This window comes from Babylonia areolata, chromosome 13, assembly GCF_041734735.1.
Source record: "Babylonia areolata isolate BAREFJ2019XMU chromosome 13, ASM4173473v1, whole genome shotgun sequence".
NCBI lineage: Eukaryota > Metazoa > Mollusca > Gastropoda > Neogastropoda > Buccinidae > Babylonia > Babylonia areolata.
Window position 1 is genome coordinate 39,702,830 of NC_134888.1, and position 27,500 is coordinate 39,730,329.

The following is a 27,500-nucleotide window of genomic DNA, read 5'->3' on the forward strand; positions in this document are numbered from 1 at the left end:
CCAGACGCCGGACCAGTGACTCAGCACGGCAGACATCTTGAATTTTCTGAAAACTTGGGTCACAATCAAGTACGGGAACGCCTACACACCCCCCCTACGAGCACGGAATCACCTCCGGACGGGCCAGCCCACCGGGAACGAACATCCAGCCCTATCTCAGAGAAGCAAAACGGTCAGTAGCCATTCAAAATTGTCCCTCTAAAGTGTATTGCCCGATGATAGGCCATTTTGACAAAAAGTAGGGCAGTGATCACTTTATTGGTGTCAGAAGTGGGATCCACTCCACTATCGTTGTTTTTCGAACCCCCAGTGAATTGTTACAGGGACATTATTTTATATTTTTATATTTGTTCATGTTTTTTATTTAATTTATCCGGAAAACGGAACTTTGACTTTTGACTCAAGTCCGTGAATCCTTGTCTTTATTTTTTGGGGCCATTCCTTTGTGTGAACTGGTATTCATATTTCTGCACAGTTCTTTTGTAACTGCTCTCCTGTCCCAGTACAAGTCTGTGTAAAACCCCAAACAAGTTTAAAGGAAATATCCATATCCTGAAGGAAGAATGGCTACTAGTCACAGACCGTTAGCTATAAATCAAGCCTCCCCATTGGAACTCATGGACGTCCTGCCTGGGGTGGGCATAAAAAGGGCACAAGAGTTAGTGAGGATGCGATCCAAGTTTGGACGGATTAACCCTGGCATGCTTGAAGCAATGGTGGGCGAATTAGATGGGTCTGTCCTGGCCCACATTGATTTTGATGCGCCGCCACTTGAGGAGGCTGAACTGATTGGTGAAGGCTCAGGGGAAGAGGGCTACGGCCCACCCCCGCCACGCCGATCCCAACGGGATTACGTGGAGGAGCCCCCTTCAGTGCCTGTGGCAGTCTCTGAACGCCAGGGGATAAGAACTCTAGGGGATACTAGGGAAAGGCACACACGTCCTACTTACTATGGAGCCGCTCCTGACTTTTGGGATGAGTCGGATCGGGACAGCCATCTGTCCAGTCGCGGACACCGTCCCCCCTTGGGGCGGGAGGGAGCCGCTTTGGAAGATATGGGGAACCTCCAGCGAGAGTTAGAGGAGGTTTCCCAGTGGCTGGCTGATCATGGTGGGCGCACCCCTCAGCGCCGCCCCCAGTACCAGGCGGGCTGGGAGAGCGACGAGGAGGTGAAGCCAGTAGTTGAGGGTCGGGGTGAGAGGCCCCCCCCTGGTCGCGAGTCCCAGCGATGGGACAGCCGCGACAGGGGCAGGCGGGCCCCGTCCGACCAAAAGGAGAGAAATTACCCCGTTCATGAGCCTCAGCGATGGGGCAAGGATGAGAAGGTTTCCCAGTGGCTGGCTGATCATGATGGGCGCACCCCTCGGCGCCGGCCCCAGTACCAGGTGGGCTGGGAGAGCGACGAGGAGGTGAAGCCGTTAGTTGAGGGTCGGGGTGAGAGGCCCCTCCCTGGTCGCGAGTCCCAGCGATGGGACAGCCGCGACAGGGGCAGGCGCGCCCCGTCCGACCCAAAGGAGAGAGATTACCCCATTCATGAGCCTCAGCGATGGGGCAAGGATGATAGGGTTAGGGGTGTACACTTTGGCCGTGAGGAGAGACAGGGGTACCGTGCCCACCGCATGTCCCCGCCTAGGGATAGTAGTGGTGATAGGGCATGGGGCTCCCCTAACTATACTCCGACCCAAAGAAGTAGTGGTGGTAGGGCGCTTCGCCCCGTCTCCTTCCTCGGGAGTGGCGGAAATCCTAACCAGCGCCCGAAGAACTTGCGGTTTGATGGCCAGTCAAATTGGCTGTTGTTCAAGCAGCGATTCAACAGCTACCGCAGAGCTCTTCAGTGGTCTGAGAGGGAGTGCCGTGACTACTTGGAATGGAGTCTGGAGGGCAAAGCACTTGAGTACTTCACCATGACGGGCGGAGTGGGTGGAGACTCCACCACTGTTGACCTCATGAGGAAGCTGGAGAGCCGGTTCGGGAGGAGAGAGCCAGCTCAAGCGGCACGGGCACGATTCCACCAGGCGGCCCAGCGCTCGGACGAGTCCCTGCAGGATTGGGCCGATCGGGTGATGACCCTGGCGACTCCCGCTTTCCGGGGGCTCCCGGAGGAATTTTGCCGGACGGAGACCATCTGCAGATTCTGTCTGGGATGTGCGGACAGGGAGGCTGGAAGATACGCGAGCCTACAAGACCCCCGGACAATGGAGCAAGCCATAGAAAAGGTGACCCAGTTTCAGCATGTCTCGATGGCTACTCATCTCCGACCCAAGAGCCGAAGCCACGATCCACAGGTATGCTACACGACCACTGCAGCACCTCCCCCAGATCTCAGAGCAGAAAATCAAACTCTCAGGGAAGAATTGGCTAGGCTGAGGCTTCAGCTGGAAAACCCAAAAACGGATCCCAAACCAGCAACCGCTACCCCAACATCCACTGACGCACAAGGATGTTTCTTCTGCAAGGCCAAGGGGCACCGAAAAGCGGAATGCCGGAAATTCAAGAAGTGGCAGCAGAAACAGGCACAGGGCCAGAAGGGTTTAAACGCCTAAGGCCCAGGGGTGGAGGCCTATCCCCTGAGCCGGAAAACAGAGGCCAGAACATCACTGCGACCCAGCCACATACAATAGATTTGGACCCGAAGCAAGCTCCTGCTCAGGAGACCTTAAAAGCTGTCCCAGCCAATAAAAAACCTTCAGTGTCCAGACCTAGGAGAGGGCGGTTGGAGTCAGCAAGACGGTTCTCTGTACCCCCGCTGGCTCAGCAGGCAGCACCCTCATCCCCGACTGCCCCCTGTAACCACGACACCCGGAGAAATCCCAGGGAGCCACAGATCCTACATACGCCCAAGACGGCGAATGAGCCAGAGGAAGGAGTCGAGCTGGAAGTCCTCCATGTTAACAGAGTCTGCGCCAGTTCGTCCAGCATCCAGATCACCATTGGTGGAACACTGGTCGAAGCCAAAGTGGACTCGGGTGCTGAGATAACCATAGTGGCCAACTCCATCTTCGACTCATGGAAGACAAAGCCCCAGAGAGTCAGAGATGTGGTGCTCTACATGGCGGACCAAGAATCAGCCCTCCAAGCCTTCCTCACGTCTCCAGTTCCAATGAGACTTGGCAACACGCTGTTCAACGAAAGGGTGTATGTGGCCCCCATCAGCGACCAAATGCTCCTGGGACATGATTTACTCCACCACTGGGGTGCCGTTCTGGACCTGAAGACGGACACTCTTCAAGTAGGACAAGAGACGGTCCCGATGAAGATGAAGTTTAAGAACACTCCATCTGTGGCAAGAGTTACGGCAGCTGGGAGGACCGTAGTCCCCCCGCATTCGGTAGTGCGGGTGAGGGCCAAGCTCGACAGAGTACTCCAAGACTACTACGTGGAACCCAGCAGCCGAGACGACCTACTCCAACCACGTACGGTCCAGAAGGCAGGGACGGACCCAGTCGTGTGTCTGGTAAATGTGGGTGATCGTTACTGCTCCGTAAAGAAGGGGCAGTTGCTGGCGGTCGCTCATGAAATCGATGACCCCTTGCCAGACCCAGAGGTGCACCACCAAGAGGGGAATACAGAGAAGGAGCCAGTCCGCCCCACCACGTTGCTCACTTGTAATGTGGTCTCCTCCGGCGCTCCGACCCACTCCAGCCCTACAGAGATCCCGGAACACTTGCGCCAGTTGGTCGAGGACACAGGCGGAAAACTGACGGCAGAACAGCAACGTCAGTTTGAACAGCTTCTCCTGGACTATCGGGACGTGTTCGCAAAGGATGACTACGATTTAGGAACCTTCACGGCGATCGAACATGAAATTGACACTGGAGGTGCAAGGCCCATTAAGCAGCACATGCGTCGCACTCCTGCCATGTTCGCCGGCGAGGAAGAAGCCCATCTCAAGAAGATGTTGAATGCTGGGGTAATCCAAGAATCTGTCTCCGAGTGGGCGTCAGCGCCAGTACTGATCCGGAAGAAGGATGGGTCGGTGCGCTGGTGTATTGACTACCGAGCTCTCAATGAGGTGACGGTCAAGGACACTTTTCCCCTACCCTTGGTGGAAGACTGCCTGGACACCTTGGCCGGACATACTTGGTTCTCCAAACTGGATGCAAACAGCGCCTATTGGCAGGTACGAATCAAGGAGTCGGATAGGAAGAAGACGGCGTTCCTCACCAAGTTCGGGCTGTTCGAACATGTTCGGATGGGTTTTGGCCTGACCAACGCTCCTGCGACCTTCTCACGAGTGGTCAATCTCATCCTACGTGGTCTCACCTGGAAAACTGTCTTGGCGTTCCTTGATGACATCCTAGTCTTGGGGAAGAATTTCCAGGATCATCTGACCAACCTGAGAGATGCGCTGCAACGGTTCCGAGATTATGGGATGAAGCTGAAGCCCAGCAAATGCCTTTTCTTCCAGTCTGAGGTGGAGTTCCTAGGGCGGAAGGTTAGCTCGAATATGCTGGCCATGTCAGAGAAGGACACAGAAACGGTAGCCCAATGGCCCATCCCAAAGTCCACCAGGGATGTAGAGAGTTTCCTCGGGTTCGTCAACTACCACCGTATGTTTGTCAAGGACTTGGCCAAGCTGGCACAACCCCTGTACGGACTGACAGGGAAGAACAAGTTCCACTGGGGAGTGGAACAACAGGAGGCCTTTGACAGACTGCGAGAAGTACTCACGGAACCACCGGTGTTGGGTTTGCCCAATGGAACGGACCCATTCATCCTGGACACTGACGCAAGTGATGTGGCCATTGGCGCGGTGCTCAGCCAAGTGCAGAATGGAGTAGAGAAGGTGATCTCCTACAGTAGTCTCTCTCTCACTTCAGAACAGAAGAGATACTGCACTACCCGCAAAGAACTGTTGAGTATTGTCCGTTTCACCAGACATTACAAGTACTACCTGCTTGGGAGGCCGTTCACAGTGAGGACGGATCATTCGAGTCTCACCTGGCTTCTCAGATTCAAGGATCCTCAGGGGCAACTGGCCCGATGGATGGAGGAGTTGTCACAGTACCATATGGTTGTGAAACACAGACCTGGGGCAAAACATGGGAACGCCGACGCCTTATCGCGGCTGCCAGACTCCCTCACCCCCTGTCCCTCCTTCGTCGCCGGCCTCAAGCCCACGGACCTGCCATGCGGGGGATGCAAGTACTGTCTGAGGGCTCACGAGCAGTGGGGAGAGTTCCTGAAGGAAGTGGATGAAGCCACCAACCTCACCCATCCAGTAGGTAAGGTACTCCCTTTCACAGGCCTGACATCTGATCCGGACGGAGTCATGGTAGCCACCATGACAGACACAGCTGTGAAAGGTGAGCAAGAATGTACTAGGACTACCACCAATGGTGAAGCTTGTCGATCTGGTGGCATGTCTGATCTGCCAAAAACCTTGGACCCACCAGGTTTAGTTCATGCTCATGAGGGCCGGGGTAAGCGCTCCCGGTACCGAAGAGTGAGCGGGACACATGACCTGAGTGGGGTTCGAGTGGGTTCAACCCTCGCTACCCCTGAGGGTAAGCATGATGGACATTCAGGTTGGGCCCAAAATCTGAGTGCAACCTTGAGTGAGCCTGGTCACGGGCAACCAGGCTCCGGTACGACTCAGTCGGGCGAGGTCTCTTCTGGCCAAGCCTGCGGGGTGTTCAACGGAGCCCAGAGGGATTCTGGCCTTGGTGGTCGGAGTCCTAAAGGGGGTGAATTCCCTAGGGGTTTGACCCTTTCGGGTCGGACCCAAACTACCGGGAGCCATGCCAAAACGCCGGCATCTTTTGGCACGGCTCAGGGGCGCGCGGCACTCGCGAGTCGTGGTGTCGCCATGGACCTGCAACCTGGACAGACGGGAACCCACGATAAAGCGCTTGTGGGAAAACCGGGTCCCTTACTTAATCCATGCGTTAAAACTAACAAGGTTTTGAGTGAGTCGGTTGCAGGTGCCCGGGTGTGTTCGCGCAACACATCGGAAAGTCCTGCGGTGCAACTGGGGACGGCACCAAGGTTTTTCAGGACTCCTGTGCAGTTTGTGGCACAGACCCTCCCCAAGGTGAACCGGAGCGAAAAGCAGTGGTGTCCCTCTGCAACTCCGAGGATGAAAACAGCCCTCGCCACCCCCGAGGGGGAGCGTGATGGACATTCGGGTTGGGCCGCCGACACCAGTCACCCGCCAGAGGGCGTGCCGTCTTGCCAGCCCTGCAGCTCCACCGAATGTCCACGGGTTACAAAGGAACGGGAGCTAGATGGTGCCAGGTTCGACATAGTCACCGAGGGTGATCAGATTTCCATCCAGGTCTGCCCGGTGAACACCGCAGAGCCACCACGACCAAGCGGGCCGTCTTGCTGGGGCTTCACTTACCCAGAGTTGAAGGCAGAGCAAGAGAAGGATGAAGACTTGGCGCCCATACTGGATCACCTGAGGGGGAAACCACCTCCGGATGAAGGCAAACTCTTCTTGGCGTCACCAGAGGCCAAATACTATTGGGTGAACAAGGAGATGTTTCAACTGCATAATGAAGTGCTGTTCCGCAAGTGTACAGACTCAGCAGACCTGGAGTTGGTGGTACCCAAGGGACTGCAAGAGAAGGCGATCCAGTACCACCATGACCTGCCTTCCGCCGCTCATCAAGGGGTAGCAAGAACCAAAGCCAAAATAAAGGAGAAATTCTTCTGGGTGCATCTGTCCCGAGATGTTGAAAACTACGTCTTGTCGTGCGACATTTGCAGCCGTAACAAGAAGAACAAACGGTATGGCAGAGTTCCCCTGACTGAGTACCATGCAGGCGCACCCATGGAGAGGGTACACATCGACTTCATCGGACCACTCCCTAAAACACCCCGGGGGAATGAGTACTGCCTGATGATGGTCGATCAGTTCACTAAGTGGGTTGAATGTGTTCCCCTACCCTCTCAGAAGGCGGAAGTGACGGCGAAGGCCGCAATCGACACATTCTTCTCCAGGTTTGGCTGCCCCTTTCAGTTGTTCTCGGACCAGGGCCGGAACTTTGAGAGCAAACTGTTTGAAGCGCTCTGCCACGCACTACAGATCCACAAGGCACGAACCACACCATATCGGCCTTCTTCCAATGGGCAGGTAGAGCGCTACAACAGGACACTCTTGGACGCCATCCGGTGTTTCATTGGGAAGACCCAGAACCGATGGGATGAACACCTCCAGCAGATTGCGGGAGCTATGAGGGCGTCGGTGAATAGATCGACGGGCCTAACCCCCAATAAAATGATGCTGGGCCGAGAAGTCAACATGCCAGGACAGCTGATGTTTCCTGTGCCAGGGCAGACCTACGAGGATCAGGATGTGTATGTGTCAGAACTGGTCAAAAACCTGCAACAAGCCCATGCTGTCGCCAGGCAAACGCTGAACACGTCCCAGAAAGCCATGAAAAGGAATTATGATCTTAAGATTCTCTTGAGGCCATACGCTGAAGGAGACGTCGTTTACCTGCTAGACACGGCAGCCTCAAAGGGTAAATGCAGGAAACTCTGCTCTCCATGGAAAGGACCCGGGGTGATAGTAAAGAAGCTATCAGCTTACCTGTACCGGGTCAAGCTGCGTAACGCTGTCTTTGTAACTAACCATGATCGTATGGCCCCTTGCAGAGACAGGAAGATACCAGTGTGGATCACGCAGCATCATCGGAGAGCAGATGACCCACCGGAAGAGACAGATGACAATAATCAGCCCTATTGTTTGTGCAGGAGACCCTGGGAAGGCAGATTTATGATCCAGTGTGATTACTGCCAAGAATGGTACCATGGGTCCTGTGTGAACATCACAGCGACGGACGCACTTGATATTGATAAATACAAGTGCGAGTCCTGCGTACATGCAGGGCGATGACATCTCTGTCTGTTCCAGGTATATGATGGAAGGAGCCCGCAAGAAGTTCCAGCAGCCCCCAGCCAAGGGGAGCCTCTCCAAGTCCGCCGGGAGGTTCGTTGAAGATCTCTGGCTGGACCCCTCCAAGACGGACGAGGAGAGACTGGAAATCCTCTTGCAGAAGGTGAGCGAGGTGAGGTCACGAAGCTTGTCTGGGTCGGCCGGATCTAGGAAGTGGGTGGACGCCGCGGCAAGGGCTATGCATGACCTTCAGCTTCAGTCCCGAAGTTGGATTGAGCAGCATATTGCCCCTTTGCCCGCCCCTCACTTCAGGAAGCCGGCCCAGCCTTATGACCCAGACAAAGCACGGCGTGATATTCGGCTGGATACGCAGCCGTGGTTGGCACCTGGTGCTGGGGAGAAAACAGAGGAAGCGGATGGTTCTGGGGATCTCCTGGAGAGTTTAATGGAGTTTGATGTCGAAACACCAGAGTCGATCGTTTTGATGTCCTCCAACTCTTCAGGAGACGAGTCCCAACAGCCGTCGGGATCTGGGACTGCGCAGCCAGATCCCCGGCTCCCAGAAACCGCCTGCGAACCTCCTGTCGTACCCCCGCCATCGGTTGCTGACCCGCCGCTATCCCCGAGACCTCCGCTCACACCTTCCGTCACAACGTCCAGGGCCCAGAGCTCTGACGTTCGTGCCCCCCATCCCACGAAGGGAACCAATCGCAAGCGGGTGAAGGCACCAAGTCCGGAACGAAGGGCAGAGCACGAGCCCTCTGGGCGCCTTGAGGAGTTGGCGGCGACTAGCTGCCCCCAAACCCAGACGCCGACGTGCCCCACTCCTGGGTCTCACGACCTGGGGGCCGGGGCGCCTGCCTCGGGGACCGAAGCAAGCCGCAGAAGACGCCGGCGACGACGCCGTGAGCAGTTCGGGAGGCAGCAGCGTGGAGCCCACATACCAGCACCCAGTCTGGGAGCTTCCGGCCGCACAGTCTCCGCCACAGCGTCAGGTCTGCAGGTGGTAGCCCAGGGTCATCCTCCCTCTCCTGTGGCAGCCATAGAGTATAGGAGCTGCTGTTGGGTCGCAGGGTGTGAGATGGAGGTCGGCAGCCTAAAAAACCATGCAATGGAGCGGCACATACCTGGTGTCTTTAAAGAACACCTCGACCCGACCCAGCCTTTGGTCTTGGAGTTAAGGAAGGATGCCCTTGAGCAGGTGGCAGTATGGGTGTCCTTTGAGCGGGGGATGACGCTTCCCGAGTTAGCAGAGTTCGTAAGGTGGCAGAACCGGCTGAAGGATGCTGACAATAACATCACAGAAAATCAGCGGGCTGCCATCGTCGCCCTGGCGCGCTTCTTGGATGAACCAAACCCCGAAGAATGCAGCCTACACCCCCTGACATCGGCATCGGCCCTACTCCACTGGAAAGCTGCCCTCATCATGGCCTCCAGATTGAGCCCCGGCCAACGGGAATATTGGCGTCAACGTTACGCTGACCCAACGGACCAGCTGGAGGGAAGGGACAACACCAGACCACGGGCCTTTGACGCCCACTTCCACTTGGACCGGGTCATCGGCAAGATGCGGCTCGAGGCTGGCTCTAGCCTGACTGCAGTGCTGAATGGCACGTTCGTCCCAGCGGGGAAAGAGGTCCGACTAGTAGGATCGTGTGCATCCTTCTGTGACCCCAGAACTTACCCCACGTCACAAGAGGTAGAGGCCTTCCCAGCTGAAATGGAAGTTGCTGTTGGGCTCCATCCACGACATTGTGTGGCACCACCTCAACGCGGGCAGACCTTAGTGCCGGAGCGGCTCCGGGAGTTGGTCCAGTCCCCCCGCGTGAGAGCTTTTGGGGAAATAGGCCTGGATCACTCCCTGCCCCCACAGACCTGGCCCTGGCAGATGAGCGCCTTGGAGGAGCTGCTGGGATTCGTGGAGGCCCGCCATGTCCTCATCCTTTATTGCCGCAGCATGGCGGAGGACAAGGGTACTGAGGCATACATGCTGCTGCTGAGGATCCTCCGGAAGCGGCGGGTGCCACAAAACCAACGGATCTGCCTCCACTGTTTCACGGGGGACTACTATGTGAGGGATGAGTGGCTGGCGGTATTCCCTAACACCTACTTCAGCTTCGCTAAACGCGCCACCCGTTTCGAACAGTACCAGGTGACTGCATTGAGGGGGATCCCACGAGACCGTCTTCTTCTCGAGACGGACGCCCCCTATTTCCCTTTAGTACCAGGGGAACGGTGGTCAGCGCCAAGCCAGCTTTACGTGGTGGCTGAGAACGTGGCCACTCATCTCGGCACCACACCAGAGGAGCTGTTGGAGGAATCTACCACCAACGCCCTCCGGCTCTTCTCCCAGTGAGTCGAGCCAGCAGCGCCCCCCCTGAACCCACATTTGAGAACCGCCCGGGCGTCTGCTAGTCTTCCCCCAAGAAAGGACCTGTCATCATAAAGATGGGGGGAGTGTTGTGAAAGACGGTTAGCAGACGCCGGAAGTTGGGCAACAAGGGGCGGTTACTCTCGCCAGCGAGGGAGGGGCGCTGTAAACAAAACGTTGGCAGGTGTTGTGGTCAGCCCAACGTAAGACTAACGCTTGGCAGTGTACATCCGTCCAGCGAAGAGACAACAAGTGACCACAACATCTCTCAGGCAAGCCCAGCTACAGCCACGCCAGACGCCGGACCAGTGACTCAGCACGGCAGACATCTTGAATTTTCTGAAAACTTGGGTCACAATCAAGTACGGGAACGCCTACACACCCCCCCTACGAGCACGGAATCACCTCCGGACGGGCCAGCCCACCGGGAACGAACATCCAGCCCTATCTCAGAGAAGCAAAACGGTCAGTAGCCATTCAAAATTGTCCCTCTAAAGTGTATTGCCCGATGATAGGCCATTTTGACAAAAAGTAGGGCAGTGATCACTTTAATAAATTAATGTAACAGAAAAGAAAAGGGCAAGCGATTCATGGGGTCATATGCAAATAAGAGGTCAGCACTGAATCTGACTGGGCATGTGGTAGTAGTAGGGACTGGCATTTTTGTCCTTTAGGCCTCGCGGCCTATAACCCCCCCCCCCCCCCCCCCGCCCCTCTCTTTTGTATCATCTTTGTTGGTCTCTATCGCATGCCACATTTAAGGAACATCAAAGCAATTATTCACCAGATTCATAAAACATGTTAACAAACTGTGGATCAAAGTCCAGAAAGTTCTTAAAACTGTTAGTATCTTTTGCAAATTTAACTGAAGGTGGTTGTGAGTTCCACATGATAACAACACTAACAGAAAAGTTATATTTTCTTTTGTTAGTGCAAAATGATTGAGCAAATATTTTTTCCATCAGAATTTCTTGTTATGCTTGATTGGTGAAGAGTAAAAAAAATGTTAGTATCAATGTCTGCAATGTTGTTAATAATTTTGTAAGCCTGTATAAAATCTCCCATATGCATTAGGCTGTTTCATTTATTGTTTTAAATTTTCATTGATGATTTTGAAAACTTTGCTATGGTGTTATAATTCGGAAAAAAAATCTATGAAAACTGCCCTTTCTTCTGACTGTGTGCAAAGTTCTGCTGTTACCGCCTTGTTTCTTGTTTTTACATTCATGTTTTTCTAAACCAAGGCAGTTCTGTTAGGGCCCTGGTTACCAGGTGTGTGTGTGTGTGTGTGTGTGTGTGTGTGTATGTGTGTGTGTGTGTGTGTGTGTGTGAGAGAGAGAGAGAGAGAGAGAGAGAGAGAGAGAGAGAGCCCAAAAACATGTATTCAGGGTCTTTGGTGAACATATAAGGTGTTCTTCATTGTCATTAAAATGCAGCTTAGTGGTTACTTTTAGTGTGTAAACATTGGTTATTTCCATGTGTTTTTCCATGTGTTTTTTTTAATTTTTCAGAAAATATTATATTATATTATATTATATTATATATATATATATATATAGTTTTGACTGATGCTGTGTGGGGCCTGGGTTCCCCTTGCTGAACTAGGGGGCTTAATGGTTGCGCACATCAGCGCACCCCCCTATTGTAGATTGTCGCCCTGTGTAGGGATTACCACAGGATTATAGACAAGACAAGACAAGACTCGGTACACCACTGTAACATATAAATCTACCATGAGGCAACAGATCTGAAGAGAATCTTGGGGTCCATTTCACAGGTTCGAAACCACTTTCTTTCATAATCCTTTAAATAAAGAAAACGAAGTCAAGACCTCTTCAAAGCTTCAATTACATAGGCATCCTTCAGTCTCTGGAGACCAGGACACAGCGAGGAACCCCCTTCAGACTGCCAGCCCGGACTATGCCCCCACAGGACAACAGGACCAACGCCTCGACCACACCACCCCTCATGGAAAACACCACAGCCATGAACAACTTGACGTTAAGGGCGAAATGCCAGTGGGTCATTAAGCTCCCCCATACATCTGTGGGGATTATGGAGATGTACTCTGGATGATGTTTCTGGTGCAACATCAGTTGTGGCTTGACAGGCACAGTAACATAGCTTACACACATCATAAAAAAACAACAACATGAGGATAAGGAAAAATGGAATACAACATAAGGAGATGAAGGCAGGCACATTGCATACTATATTATATTCAATACATTGACAAAAAAAGCTCCTTACAATAATTTATTATACGTTTTTATTGAGGTAAAAGATGGAAATAAACAGTTACGTGATTTTTAAAAAAAATGTACATGTGTGGTTAGGATGTTTGTTTAGAGAATAATATGTTGAAGCTTTGGAAAATTCATTAAATTTTTGTTTTGTGAATTTTTTATAATCCTGACTCACTGTTTTTTTAAGGTAGGAAATGTACATTAAAATTCATTAAATTTTTGTTTTGTAATTACAGGGGAAGTTGGTCTTAGTGACAAGGAGATTCATGATCGTGACATGGATTGGTTGAAGCAGAGTGACGGTGAGTGGATTCAGTTCTTTGAAACTGTCAATGTTAAATGTGATCCAATGATCTAGGATACCAAGATCGCACGCAGTAGCTGAGTGGTTGAAGCATTGGGCTTTCAATCTTAGGGTCCTGGGTTTGAATCTTGGTGACGGCGCCTGGTGGGTAAAGGGGGATTTTTCGGATCTCACGGGTCAACGTATGTGCAGACCTGCTAGTGCCTGAACCCCCTTCATGTGTATATGCATGCAGAAGATCAAATACCCACGTTAAAGATCCTGTAATCCAGGTCAGTGTTCGGTGGGTTATGGAAACAAGAACATACCCATCATGCATACCCCTGAAAATGGAGTATGGCTGCCTACATGGCAGGGGAAAATAAATAAAACAGTCATACACGTACAGTGTTAATGTCTGTCTGAGTGTGTATGTGTGCGTGCCTGAAATCTGATTGAACAACACAGGAAACGAATGATGAGCGCCCATTGGCAGCCATCAGACGGCTCTACCCAGGTAGGCAGTCTGTTGTACAAATGACACCTGTGTTTGTAAAGCGCTTAGAGCTTGGTCTCCGACCAAGGATAGGCGCTATATAAGTATCCATATCAATCAATCAGTCAAGACAGGTGTGAAAACCCTTGTTATCGCTTGGATGCAGACTTCGGAAGGTGCTTGCTTGAGCAGTGTGTTGTATTGTAAGGTAGAGGATGGAATGGAATGAGCGTGTGTGCAAGCATGAACGTAGTTGCATGTATGTGTGTGTATGTGTGTACATGTCTGTGTCTGTGTCTGTGTGTGCATGTGATGTACTTGCATACAGCTGCATTATTTGTACTTTTAAATTTTACTGTGTTACTTTTTTGTCATGACAGATTTCTCAGAAAAAAGTGTTGCTCTCCACAAAGAGAGTGCGTCACCACAATGCATTGCCACCTTTTTAAATTTTGAAAATTTTTGTCTGCAAGTGTTTTGTTTTACTATTATTGTATCAAAGTGGATTTTTTTTTTCTGCAGAATTCCACCAGGGACAATATCTTGTGGGTTGCTGTGGGATTTTTTTTACACGCACTAAGTGAATGTTACATACGGAACCTTGCTTTATCGTCTCATCCGGATGACTAGCGTCTAGACCACAGCTGAAGCCAAGGTCTAGTGGATGGGGAGAAAGTTCTGGTGAGTGGTGGAATTTGACCCCACATGCTCAGATTCTCTTGCATCCTGGGTGGATGAGTTACCACAAGGCCACCACTCCACAGAGTGATGTGTCGCTGTATAGGTTTTTTATTTATGATTATGGAAAGGCCTGAACTCACTGGAGATAGGACTCACTAAAATCCTGATCATTATTAACATCATTAGTAATTGAACTTTCAGAACTTACCCAATCACTGACATTGTGTGCTGAACGATTCCTAGGTTCAGGCAAGAAAAAAACGACTTGGGCATCTTCTGTTCTTTATTAGATCAAGCAATGTTACCACTGAACAGAATTATGTTACTGTTTCAGGGATCAAGTGGAAGTTTGGCTGTCAGTCTTGTTTACCTTCATTTTCTTGTCAATCTACTGATATTCAACACTTCATTGTTGTTGGTAGTCATGACAGCAATAGTATCTTCAAATTTGACAATAAGCAATATTGTTTTACCTATCACAAAATAACAAAACTAATGTGAAATTGTCATTGTTGGATTGTGCATTCATTTTCCAATCAGAATCAGAAAAAAAGTATAGGTTATACGAACTTTCTTTCAGAAGTTTGCATGATAGATTAAAAGAAAGCAAAAAGCTCCAAAATACAAAAACCCCACACCAAAACAAAAAAAATCAGCAACAACAGTGACCAGAATCCTTTGGGAAACAGTTGTCACTGAGCATAGAATAGGCTTGGCATTGAAAGGGTTAATAGTATAGTTGAAGACCACACAGCTGCACTGAGCATAGAATAGGCTTGGCATTGAAAGGGTTAATAGTATAGTTGAAGACCAGACAGTGCACTGAGCATAAAATAGGCTTGGCATTGAAAGGGTTAATAGTATAGTTGAAGACCACACAGCTGCACTGTCAGTTCCTAAGAGAAAAAAAAAAGATAGAAAAACCCAGTTTGTACTCTGTCAAAATATCAAAGTTAATCAGTCAGCCACATCAGAGTCCTGGTCTAGAAAGACCTGGGAAAGACCCACCATGATAAAAACACATAGCGACGATCACATATAACGAAAAAAAAAATCTTACACTACAGAAAACAAGTTACCAGCAACCAGAAAAGCCAATAGCTGAGTAGAAAAATGAATGCAGTATATCATCTGCTATATGTGATTATTTCCATCAAACATTTACACAGTGGAGATGGTTTATAAGTGTGTCTGCTCTGTGCCTATCAATTCATTCATGGATTAAGTTGCAATAGAAAGGCAGATTGCTGTGTAATGAAAATATTTTTTTGTGCTTCTTTAAAAATGTTGTTGTTGTTGCAGTCTTGGTTGCAATAGAAATACAAACTGCAGTGTTTGGAAAACGGTGCTATTTTGCTTCTTTAAAAATGTTGTCAATGTTGTTGCAGTATTGATTGCAGAATGCACGCAGCCATCTCTTGGTGTTGGGTATGAAATTGGCCGTGCAGTGGACCTCAATAAAAAAGTTCTGTGCCTTTTCCGTCCTGAAAGTGGGAAAAGTAAGTCTCTCAAAATGATTCAGTAATTCTTTTGTTTAAAAAAAAGAGAAGTTTTAATTATATGTGTCGGTAAGTCTCTCAAAATGATTTAGTAATTGTTGATGTTCTTCTGTTGTTGTTTTTTGTTTTGTTTTTTATCATTTTGTTTTGTTTTTTTATCATTTGTGCCAAGTACCTTGGTTTTTTCCTTTTCCTTATGCAAATAGCATTTTTATTTATGTATTTATTTTTTTGAAAATGAATTATTATGAATGGATGATTAAGGAATGTTAAGCACTGCTGTTTCATTGTTTGACTGCACCAGCCACTTGAAAGCCATGCTATAGGTCTGAGTCTGCTGCAGGAAAAGCAAAAACCAAAACTAAAGCAAAAAACAACAAACAAAGAACAGCAAGCTTTGATAATTGGAACAACACAATAACTACTTCAACTTAATTAAAGTTGAAAAAAAAAAAGGAAGCTGCTTTAAACAATGATCATTGCCACATATCCAAGGTTATTTTCACACATGCAAGCACAGGGATTGAACAAAAAAAACAAAAACAAAAACAGTAAATAAGAAATTTTTAATCCGTAAAATTTTGTATTGTGTTGATTGAAAGAAAACATCAGCCCCCCCACCCCTCCAACCCACCTCCACCTCCCCACCTCCTCCCCCAAACCAACAAAAAAACAAAAACATTAAAATACAGCAAAAAACAACAACAACAACAACAACAAATAAACCCCACAAAATGCTGGAATTCTTGAGATGTAGCGTCAAAGCTTTCAAAGGGGAATAACTTCCATCAAGTGTAACTGTTGAGCAAGAGTGAGTTGTATACCTTATTTGGCGTTGTGATGTGGTCTGTCTGCAGAAAAGAGAAATACCCCTTCGCACAGTGTTTCAATACCCCAACCTTGAACAACTTGACCAAAAGGGGAAAATAAATAGGGTGTTAAAGTCAGCTCTAGCTGCACAGCGTTGTCACTATCAGTTTGAATGACACCAGTCACTATGAGAAATGCTATAAATAGAATGTTAAACTCAGCTCAAGCTGCACAGCGTTGTCACTATCAGTTTGAATAACACCAGTCACTATGAGAAATGCTATAAATAGTGTTAAAGTCAGCTCTAGCTGCACAGCGTTGTCACTATCAGTTTGAATGACACCAGTCACTATGAGAAATGCTATAAATAAAATGATAAACTCAGCTCTAGCTGCACAGCGTTGTCACTATCAGTTTGAATGACACCAGTAACAATGAGAAATGCTATAAATAGTGTTAAAGTCAGCTCAAGCTGCCCAGCGTTGTCACTATCAGTTTGAATGACACCAGTCACTATGAGAAATGCTATAAATAGAATGTTAAACTCAGCTCAAGCTGCCCAGCGTTGTCACTATCAGTTTGAATAACACCAGTCACAATGAGAAATGCTATAAATAAAATGATAAACTCAGCTCTAGCTGCACAGCGTTGTCACTATCAGTTTGAATAACACCAGTCACAATGAGAAATGCTATAAATAGTGTTAAAGTCAGCTCTAGCTGCACAGCGTTGTCACTATCAGTTTGAATGACACCAGTCACAATGAGAAATGCTATAAATAGTGTTAAAGTCAGCTCAAGCTGCACAGCGTTGTCACTATCAGTTTGAATAACACCAGTCACAATGAGAAATGCTATAAATAGTGTTAAAGTCAGCTCTAGCTGCACAGCGTTGTCACTATCAGTTTGAATAACACCAGTCACAATGAGAAATGCTATAAATAGTGTTAAAGTCAGCTCAAGCTGCACAGCGTTGTCACTATCAGTTTGAATAACACCAGTAACAATGAGAAATGCTATAAATAATGTTAAAGTCAGCTCAAGCTGCACAGCGTTGTTACTATCAGTTTGAATAACACCAGTCACTATGAGAAATGCTATAAATAGTGTTAAACTCAGCTCTAGCTGCACAGCGTTGTCACTATCAGTTTGAATGACACCAGTAACAATGAGAAATGCTGAGACTGACAGCTCAGTCCCAATGTGTATCAATGGAGTCTGTCAAAATGTTTTCTGTGTGAGATGAACTGCAGTGGAAATGTCATGGACAATTCTAAAGTAACTATCATGCACTGCAACATGAATGTATTTAGCTACACATTGATTGGCCCTGTTATTAAAGGCCCACATTGTACTCAGAATCTATATTTGTGAGATGTCCATTGAATTGAAAAAGTGTTCTTCCACAATTGATTTGCACTACCAGCTGGTAAATCTGATGTGATTGCATGCGTTTATCTCCATAACTCATCAAATTCTGGCATGGAGTTCAGGACCTTAAGATGCTTATTTGGTTAGTTGACTGGCCAAGCATGGTGCACACACTACAGTGTCTATGCGTTCACAAATAAAACCAGTAAAATGCTGTTTCTGAAACAAAAGTTGTTATTGTCATCTGCTGACAGTGAGTGGAAAGTATCACTAGATTAGATATGGTTCTTGATGACGGTCACCATTTATAGCCAGTGCTCTAACAGTTACATGTAGAAGGTAGCCTCTGAGTGAAGAATGATACATTTGCAAAACAACATACAAATTTTCTCTTATTTTTTGAATTTCTATGATTTTTCATAGGATTGTCATTTTTGTTGTTGGTAGGAAGAGGAATGCAGTCACACGCGATGTATGCATAAAGGTATGAGTGTGGCTGTCGGTACTTTTTAAAACTATTTCTCACAAACCTGGGGACCGATGTGAAGGGGGAGAGAGAGAGAAGGAAAAGTTTGGGTGACGTATTGATGTCAGTGTCACACGTTTTCATTTTCAGGACTGCGTCAGTGTCACACATTTTCATTTTCAGGACTGTCAGCTATGATCCGGGGAGCAGAGAACGGCGCCACGTTCACTTGTAAGGACTACAAGGAGGAGGAAATGCCGGAAATACTCAAAAGCTTCTTTGGGAGCTCGTGAACTATTGTTGCCTGATGTCTTGAAACTTTCTCTTTTTTTTTCCTTTTTTTTTTGTCATTTACTTTTTGAAAATGAAGACCAAGTGGTGTTTCACTTTTATTCAGAAGAATTACTTTCCAGTGATTATGATGTGGTGGTTGTTTTTTGTTTGTATTATTTTTGTGATTTTTTTGTGACATTGAAAACTGTTAGCTTTTTATTTTCCTACGTCATTGAAAGGATGTTTTTTTGGCTTTTGTTTTTGTTTTTCTGTTGGAAACTCTGGTGCCATTTGTTCTTGTATGTGAAAAATGGAGCCTTGATATTCCATTTGTTGAAAGCCAAATCCAAGCTTTTGGTGTTAACATGATTTGAGTTGAATTGAGTTGAATATGTATCAGTGTATAAGGCAGGAGGACATCCAGTGTAAAATGTGAATTGTTCCACCTGAAGTGAAATCTACTGAAGTATTTTGAACACTGTCTGAGTAAACAGAGCTCCATTGGTTGTACGAAAAGACCGCTTCCAGTTCTTATGATGTTGTCAGTAATCTGTATAGCATAACATACTGGTTTTAGCAAAAGATAACTGTCAGTTCTTACAGTGTTGATAACCCGTATTTCAAAACATTAAGTGATTAATATAATTTTTTCACATCTTAGTTCTGTTATTGGTGATGTAGAACTGCATTTATACATTTATTATTATTATTTTTGTTAATGAATAAGCATTGTCATGGAATTGTTTTTTTGTGTTTGTAAAGTATCTATCATTGTGGAACTACAATCATATACACATGTTGTTATATTTCTGTATGTCTGACGCAGCAATAAAATATCATTGTGGAACTACAATCATATACACGTTGTTATATTTCTGTATGTTTGACACAGCAGTAAAAAAAAATCTGCTTTATTGTTTTGGAATGGTCATAGCATGAATATTTCCATGGCCTGGGGGAGGGTTCTGTAGAATATGGTAAATTCTGAAAATGTAGTATGAAGATTGTGCTGTATGATTTATTCTCAAGTTACAACGTTACTCTGTTTCTGTTTCGCCATATGATGTATGATGTGTGGTAAGTGACTGATCCTGAAAGTTTATGTCATGTTGTATGACACTTGATAAGTGACTGATCTTTATAGTTATTATTGATTTGATTATGTCAAACTTGTACCATTTTTTATGACACATTATAAGTTAGTGATCCAGAAAGCTGTTATCAGTTTAAAAGTGTCAAACTTTATACCATGTTATATGAAGCATGACAAGTTAGTGATCCTGAAAGCTGTTATCAGTTTAATTGTGTCAAACGTTATACCACATGTTGTATCATACATGGTAAGTGACTGGTCCTGAAAGTTATCGGCTTCATAGTGTGAAACTTTATATCAGGTTTTGTATGGCACATCAGTGACTGATCCTGAAAGATTTGATCAGTAATTGTGTCAAACTTTACCATTGGATCAACAAACTGCATGGAAGAGGATCATAATTGTGTCAAACTTTACCATTGGATAAACAAACTGCATGGAAGAGGATCATAATTGTGTCAAACTTTACCATTGGATAAACAAACTGCATGGAAGAGGATCATAATTGTGTCAAACTTTACCATTGGATAAACAAACTGCATGGAAGAGGATCATAATTGTGTCAAACTTTACCATTGGATCAACAAACTGCATGGAAGAGGATCATAATTGTGTCAAACTTTACCATTGGATCAACAAACTGCATGGAAGAGGATCATAATTGTGTCAAACTTTACCATTGGATAAACAAACTGCATGGAAGAGGATCATAATTGTGTCAAACTTTGCCATTGGATAAACAAACTGCATGGAAGAGGATCATAATTGTGTCAGACTTTACCATTGGATAAACAAACTGCATGGAAGAGGATCATAATTGTGTCAGACTTTACCATTGGATCAACAAACTGCATGGAAGAGGATCATAATTGTGTCAAACTTTACCATTGGATAAACAAACTGCATGGAAGAGGATCATAATTGTGTCAAACTTTACCATTGGATAAACAAACTGCATGGAAGAGGATCATAATTGTGTCAAACTTTACCATTGGATAAACAAACTGCATGGAAGAGGATCATAATTGTGTCAAACTTTACCATTGGATCAACAAACTGCATGGAAGAGGATCATAATTGTGTCAAACTTTACCATTGGATCAACAAACTGCATGGAAGAGGATCATAATTGTGTCAAACTTTACCATTGGATAAACAAACTGCATGGAAGAGGATCATAATTGTGTCAAACTTTGCCATTGGATAAACAAACTGCATGGAAGAGGATCATAATTGTGTCAGACTTTACCATTGGATAAACAAACTGCATGGAAGAGGATCATAATTGTGTCAGACTTTACCATTGGATCAACAAACTGCATGGAAGAGGATCATAATTGTGTCAGACTTTACCATTGGATAAACAAACTGCATGAAGAGGATCATAATTGTGTCAAACTTTACCATTGGATAAACAAACTGCATGGAAGAGGATCATAATTGTGTCAGACTTTACCATTGGATCAACAAACTGCATGGAAGAGGATCATAATTGTGTCAGACTTTACCATTGGATAAACAAACTGCATGGAAGAGGATCATAATTGTGTCAAACTTTACCATTGGATAAACAAACTGCATGGAAGAGGATCATAATTGTGTCAGACTTTACCATTGGATCAACAAACTGCATGGAAGAGGATCATAATTGTGTCAAACTTTACCATTGGATCAACAAACTGCATTGAAGAGGATCATAATTGTGTCAAACTTTGCCATTGGATAAACAAACTGCATGGAAGAGGATCATAATTGTGTCAAACTTTACCATTGGATCAACAAACTGCATGGAAGAGGATCATAATTGTGTCAAACTTTACCATTGGATAAACAAACTGCATGGAAGAGGATCATAATTGTGTCAAACTTTACCATTGGATCAACAAACTGCATGGAAGAGGATCATAATTGTGTCAAACTTTACCATTGGATCAACAAACTGCATGGAAGAGGATCATAATTGTGTCAAACTTTGCCATTGGATAAACAAACTGCATGGAAGAGGATCATAATTGTGTCAAACTTTACCATTGGATCAACAAACTGCATGGAAGAGGATCATAATTGTGTCAAACTTTACCATTGGATAAACAAACTGCATGGAAGAGGATCATAATTGTGTCAAACTTTGCCATTGGATCAACAAACTGCATGGAAGAGGATCATAATTGTGTCAAACTTTACCATTGGATCAACAAACTGCATGGAAGAGGATCATAATTGTGTCAAACTTTACCATTCGATCAACAAACTGCATGAAGAGGATCATAATTGTGTCAAACTTTACCATTCGATAAACAAACTGCATGGAAGAGGATCATAATTGTGCCAAACTTTGCCATTGGATCAACAAACTGCATGAAAGAGGATCATAATTGTGTCAAACTTTACCATTGGATAAACTAACTGCATGGAAGAGGATCAGAATTGTGTCAAACTTTACCATTGGATCAACAAACTGCATGGAAGAGGATCATAATTGTGTCAAACTTTACCATTGGATCAACAGACTGCATGGAAGAGGATCATAATTGTGTCAAACTTTACCATTGGATAAACAAACTGCATGGAAGAGGATCATAATTGTGTCAAACTTTACCATTGGATAAACAAACTGCATGGAAGAGGATCCAGACAGAAGTGCAAGCCAGGTGCTTTTATTCAGTGGAAAGCTTTCAACTTCAGCTGATTCTTCGAGGTGCTGTTTTCTGTTTTGATTGATAAATACTGAAAGAACGAGTGGGGGAAACATTCAGAACATGTGCAGAAGCATTGTCAGACAGGGGAGAACTGGGAATGATTGGAAATGGTGCTTAAGCATTGTAGTAAAAATTTAGAAGAAATATAAAATGCACATTTAGAGAAAAGACCGGGTACTGTGGTCTGTTAGTATGTGTACAAAATGTGTCCAAAAACAACACGACCAGGATCTTAGTTATATTGTCAAACCACAGATTTGGTAAATATTTTATGAAATGTTATTGCTTACAACATGATCTTTTATTTTGTGCATTGCATTCATTGTGATCTATGTCATTCAGATTTTGTTTTGTGAATGTAAATACTTGACAGGAATTTTACTTGCCAAGTTTATTATTCATTTTTAGTGATTAATTGTAAAGAAAAGAAAAGAGAAAAAGGGAAACAATGATCCACATTAAACAAATATCCACAAATATCTGTTGAAGTGTTGCAGTGTTCCTGTGGATTGTTGTGCTGTGAAAGAAATGAGTTTGATCGTCATCTGAGACTGACCACCACAACAGCAGAGACAGCAACTGCTGTGTTGACTGTCTGGGCTAGAATTTGATTATTGTGGAGAGTGCCTTTCCCAAGGTCCATCTCCCACTCTCACTGGATGATCCCCTGAGGCCAGTTAGCCCCCAAAGGCTGCAGCGCTGGAAGTCAGTGCACATCATAAAGACAGCTACCAATTATATTGAAACACCTGATTGCAGCACCCCCCGCCCCCTTCCCTTCACTTTCCGTCTTTGAATGCAGTAGGGCATGTGCGCAAAACACGTACGCACACACGCACACACACACACACACTCAACACACACACGCACACACGTGAACACAATGTATCCGTTCAATGTAATTACTCTGAACGCAGTAACCGGTTATACATGCAAAAGACAGAACACTGGAGGATCAACAGAGACAAGAGGGACATCCCATCCCCCCCTTTTTTTCACAGCTGGCGCGGCTCACTCACGGCTGTCTGCACAATTGAGACCAAGCGACCGTCATGTCAGTCTGCTCGTTTGGAGTTAAAAGACGTTTGTATTTTTTCAACTTCTAAGTGAAGCTGTTGTGCATTTGGAAATGTTTATGTTGTGCAAAGGATCAATGTTTTTTAATTGTTTTTTTTATATTCCAGTAGGAGTGAAATGGTAAATGAAAGTTAAAATATGAAACTTGAAGCATGTGCGCGCGCCCGCGCGCGCGCGTGTGTGTACGTGTGTGTGTATGTGTGTGTGTGTGTTTGTATGTGTGTGTGTTTTGGAAAGATGGAGAGGAAAGTCCTTGCATGGATGGCCTATCTGAAGACGGAGAAAGAGATGGAGACGGGAAATGGAGACAGAAACACTGGTACGAAAACAGTGAAATGGAGAAAGAAACACTGAAACACTGGTACGAAAACAGTGAAATGGAGACAGAAACACTGGTACGAAAACTGTGAAACCACAGACAGGAGACAGCCACAGGGCCACCCCCCCCTCACCCCCCAAAAAAACAACAACAAAAAACAAAAAAACAAACAAACAACACAACTACAACAACAAAAAGCAAGAAATAAACCAAGCAAGCAAGCAAGCAAGCAAAAATCAACCACCCCCACACCAAAAAAACAAACAAAAAAACAACAACAACAAAACAACCGCCGGTGGACAGTGTACGAAACGAATACACCAATAACTTATGACAACAAACAGCTTCATTTTTTTGTTGTGGCAGATTCGCCTTTCGCAGAAATGACTCTTGTCCGCTGATAGCTTAATTTACAGTCAGTATACTTTCCTTCACAATACAACGGATATGCATGTACTTTTTTTCTATAACATATAAGACAGAACAGACATGCTTGAGCTTGTCCAGTATGTCCTTATGGTTACTCTGCACACACACACACACACACACACACACACACACACACACACAGATGAACAAATACACAGAACATTAATTACCACCAATTAGTGATATAACCTTAGGACTGAAGATAATCACCACACAAGACGTCAGTTAAAAAAAAAAAAAAGTATGTTTATCTACTTTTCTCTTGACACGCGCACACACGAACAAGAGCAGAGGAAATATGATTAATTGTTCCATGTGCGCATGGACGACGGACTGACGGATCCCTAAAGACCTCCTCTACGGAGAACTTGTGCAGGGAAAACGTCCCACAGGCAGACTACAGCTGCGATTCAAAGACTTGTGCAAGAGGGACCTGAAAGCCTTGAACATCGACCAGAACAACTGGGAAGCAACAGCCCTCGAACGGTCAGCCTGGAGACAGACTGTGCAGAAAGGTCTTTCCAAGTTCGAAGAGACACTCGCTCAGCAGCACGAGGAAAAGAGAATGAGAAGAAAGGCTGCAGCCCAGGCAGACAGACCAGCGTCAGACTTCATCTGTGCCCTCTGCCACAGGGACTGTCATTCCCGCGTCGGACTGGCCAGCCACACCCGACGCTGTACCAGAATAAACACCTAGAGCGCAACTCCATAGTCTTCCGAGACAGGAGGATGACTACAAAAAAAGGTTATAGATAAGGTGAAGCGCCCGGGCCAGAATCGGTTAGAGAAAGCATGGACTTCTGATCCAGTGTTCACCAGTGATCAGGGTTCGAGGCCCCGTTTTGGCACATAGTGCTGTGTCCTTGGGGAACGGTATTTTACTCCGAATTTCGACGTGTGTGTGCGTGCGTGTGTGTGCGTGCGTGTGTGTGCGTGAGAGAGTGTGAGAGAGAGATAATGACACTGTCATTGAGAGAGAGAGAGAGAGAGAGAGAGAGAGAGAATGACATTGTCATTGAGAGAGAGAGAGAGAGAGAGAGAGAGAGAGAGAACAAGAACAAGAACAAAACTTTAATCTCCAGGCCTCCGGCCCCTAGAAAGAGGTCAAAAGTACACAATATGGTGATCACTCAGCCACAACAAAATGTAAAATACGTACTAACTTAACCTGTAGAACAAAAGTGCTTCTCATGCATGGTAAATTAATTCTAACTTTCATCATTGTTGTCACAGAATTCCTGTCGTATCTTCAGGGCATTAAATATATAAATGCATAGTTTATGAATACTGTAAACAGAACCATTCTTCATCAAGTGAACATACGATTGACCTTCAGAGTTCAGATGTTTTTGCCGCAGGTTATTGTAAAGGACACAATTGTTTATAAAATGGTTTTCATCTTCGATTACATTACAACGTTTACATGCGTAATTTGAATTATATTTGAATGTTCTTCTAAAAAATGATCCATTTATTGGGAGCAAACCAAGCCGTAATTTTACTAAACAGTCCCTAAAACACTTTTTATCCACATATTCATTCAAAATATTGCTCACACTCAAAACCAGTTTTAAACAGTCTGTAGTTATGATATATATCTTTAGACATTACTGATTCGTCCCACTCCTGCATAAATATATCTTTCATTCTTTGCTTAAATAATGACAAAAATGTTTGCTCACAACCAACGCCTTGTTGCAACCAGACATATCCAAACCCAAGTCTAAATAAAGTATTTTTTACTAAAGACACCCAGCATTTTTTTCCCCTTTCGTCTAAGTTAAACAACATCAAATATGCCTGTCTGGGTAATCGGTGCAGAGAGAGAGAGAGAGAGAGAGAGAGAGAGAGAGAGAGAGAATGACATTGTCATTGAGAGAGAGAGAGAGAGATAATGACATTGTCATTGAGAGAGAGAGAGAGAGAGAGAGAGAGAGAGAGAGAACGAGAGGGAGGGGAAGAGATTTCATCACTCCAGTCATGACGTCTTTTCAAGGTTTTGCGTCATGGACAAAAATTAATGACGCCTCTTTGCTGTGCCATGAAGGCCGCACCGGTAGACGTAGACTTTGTTGTTGGACGCAACAAACTTCACCGCAGGCTCTTTCAGAACCGACGGGCCATAAATTGATGACCTTTCAGTTTCTCACTTTGGATGGAGAGTTCCTCAGTGCCAGACTCGATGTGCTGAAAAAGTGGTCTGTTCGAGTTTCAGAAAGCTATGACCGAATCTTGAGTCGAGTCTACCATTTGGAAATGAGTCAGAGACAAGACGAAGTTATGGTGAGACGGGATTTATACATGGATTTATATATGTATTTACAAACCAGTTTGATACATTATCAGATAATTATTTTGTGATTTGTTTTGAATCCAAGGGCATAATCATGATTGTTGTTTGCATAGACTAAAGGACTGTGTGTGTGTGTGTGTGTGTGTGTGTGTGTGTGTGTGACAAAGCATGCATATAACGTTCTCAATCAGTGTACGTATGTTCCATATATGTGCACAATCCATTGTTAATTTTTGATGTATGTGCGCACATAGGACTGCATGTGTGTGTCTTTTGTATACTGATATACATATAGCTTGTTGTGTGCTTTCTCCTCCCACGTCTCCTCCTTGGAGGCTGAGCACGAGAACCAGCTGATGAGGATCATAGAGCTCTTCATGCAGGATGACGTCAGGGCATGCACCGTCATGGATTACATCATCGTCTTCTTCAGGCTGGTGTTGGCCAAGTTACGTCAGCGGGGTCAAGACTTTGATGACGTCAAACAGCTGTACAAGTCTCTCCCCGACGAGGAAATTGACCAAACGTTCAGGTGTGTGTGTGTGTGTGTGTGTGTGTGTGTGTGTGTAAGATGCACTACTCAAGCATGTGTGTTTTCTTAGGCATGCGCACGAGTGTTCGTTGGGAGCAATGAAGCAGTCATCCAACCTGACATGATATAAGTCAACCAAAATCTGACCATCTATCCAACTGTACAACGAATCTAATCAACCAATGGACCAGCGGTCAGGCAAGGAAGCAAGGAAGCGAACAAACAAAGAAGCAGCCATTCAGCCAACCAACCAAACCAGATCAACATAAGTCCAACTCTCCTCCCACCCACTCATTCAGGCCAACCAACCAACCAACCAACCAACCAAGGAACTCCGCTGTCCCTCCCCCATTCAGCTACTTTTTACTGTCGGCTAGTCAACTCCCCATTTTTCTCTCTCATGACACTGACGTTTAGAACTCATACCCAGTGAGCCATAGTTACTGTCTTGCAGTCATAAACTATCACCCTTCCTTTTGGCTTTGCTCCTTCGGACACCAGTCGGATATAGTCATGACCAACCTTGCAGTCACATATCGCGCCTTTCCTTTTGGATTAACAATCATTATAATTATTAGCATTATGAGAATGTAAACCTAATCTTGAAAATAAGCCCTAGGCGTTTACAAATAGAACACATGTAAATATTAAAAAGGAAAAGTTGAACATAAGATACCAAACATCATTAAAAATTATTCCTCCCCCTCCCCCCACACGCAC

The 27,500-nt window shown here is 45.7% G+C and overlaps 1 protein-coding gene across 4 annotated transcripts in view; it reads left to right on the forward strand.

The window, feature by feature from the left end:
* Positions 1-20,697, forward strand: part of LOC143289273 (5-hydroxymethyl-dUMP N-hydrolase-like) — a 25,624-nt gene extending 4,927 nt beyond the window's left edge. For 2 of the 4 annotated variants that reach the window (XM_076598273.1, XM_076598274.1), the window contains exons 3-5: positions 12,697-12,762; positions 15,309-15,419; positions 18,249-20,696. In XM_076598273.1, coding sequence (XP_076454388.1) covers positions 12,697-12,762; positions 15,309-15,419; positions 18,249-18,358 — 287 coding nt within the window. In that variant the 3' untranslated portion in view covers positions 18,359-20,696. Of the gene's footprint in view, positions 1-12,696; positions 12,763-15,308; positions 15,420-18,248 lie in introns of all 4 variants that reach the window. The other 2 variants (XM_076598275.1, XM_076598272.1) reach the window with 2 other exon arrangements.
* Positions 20,698-27,500: the final 6,803 nt, after the last annotated feature.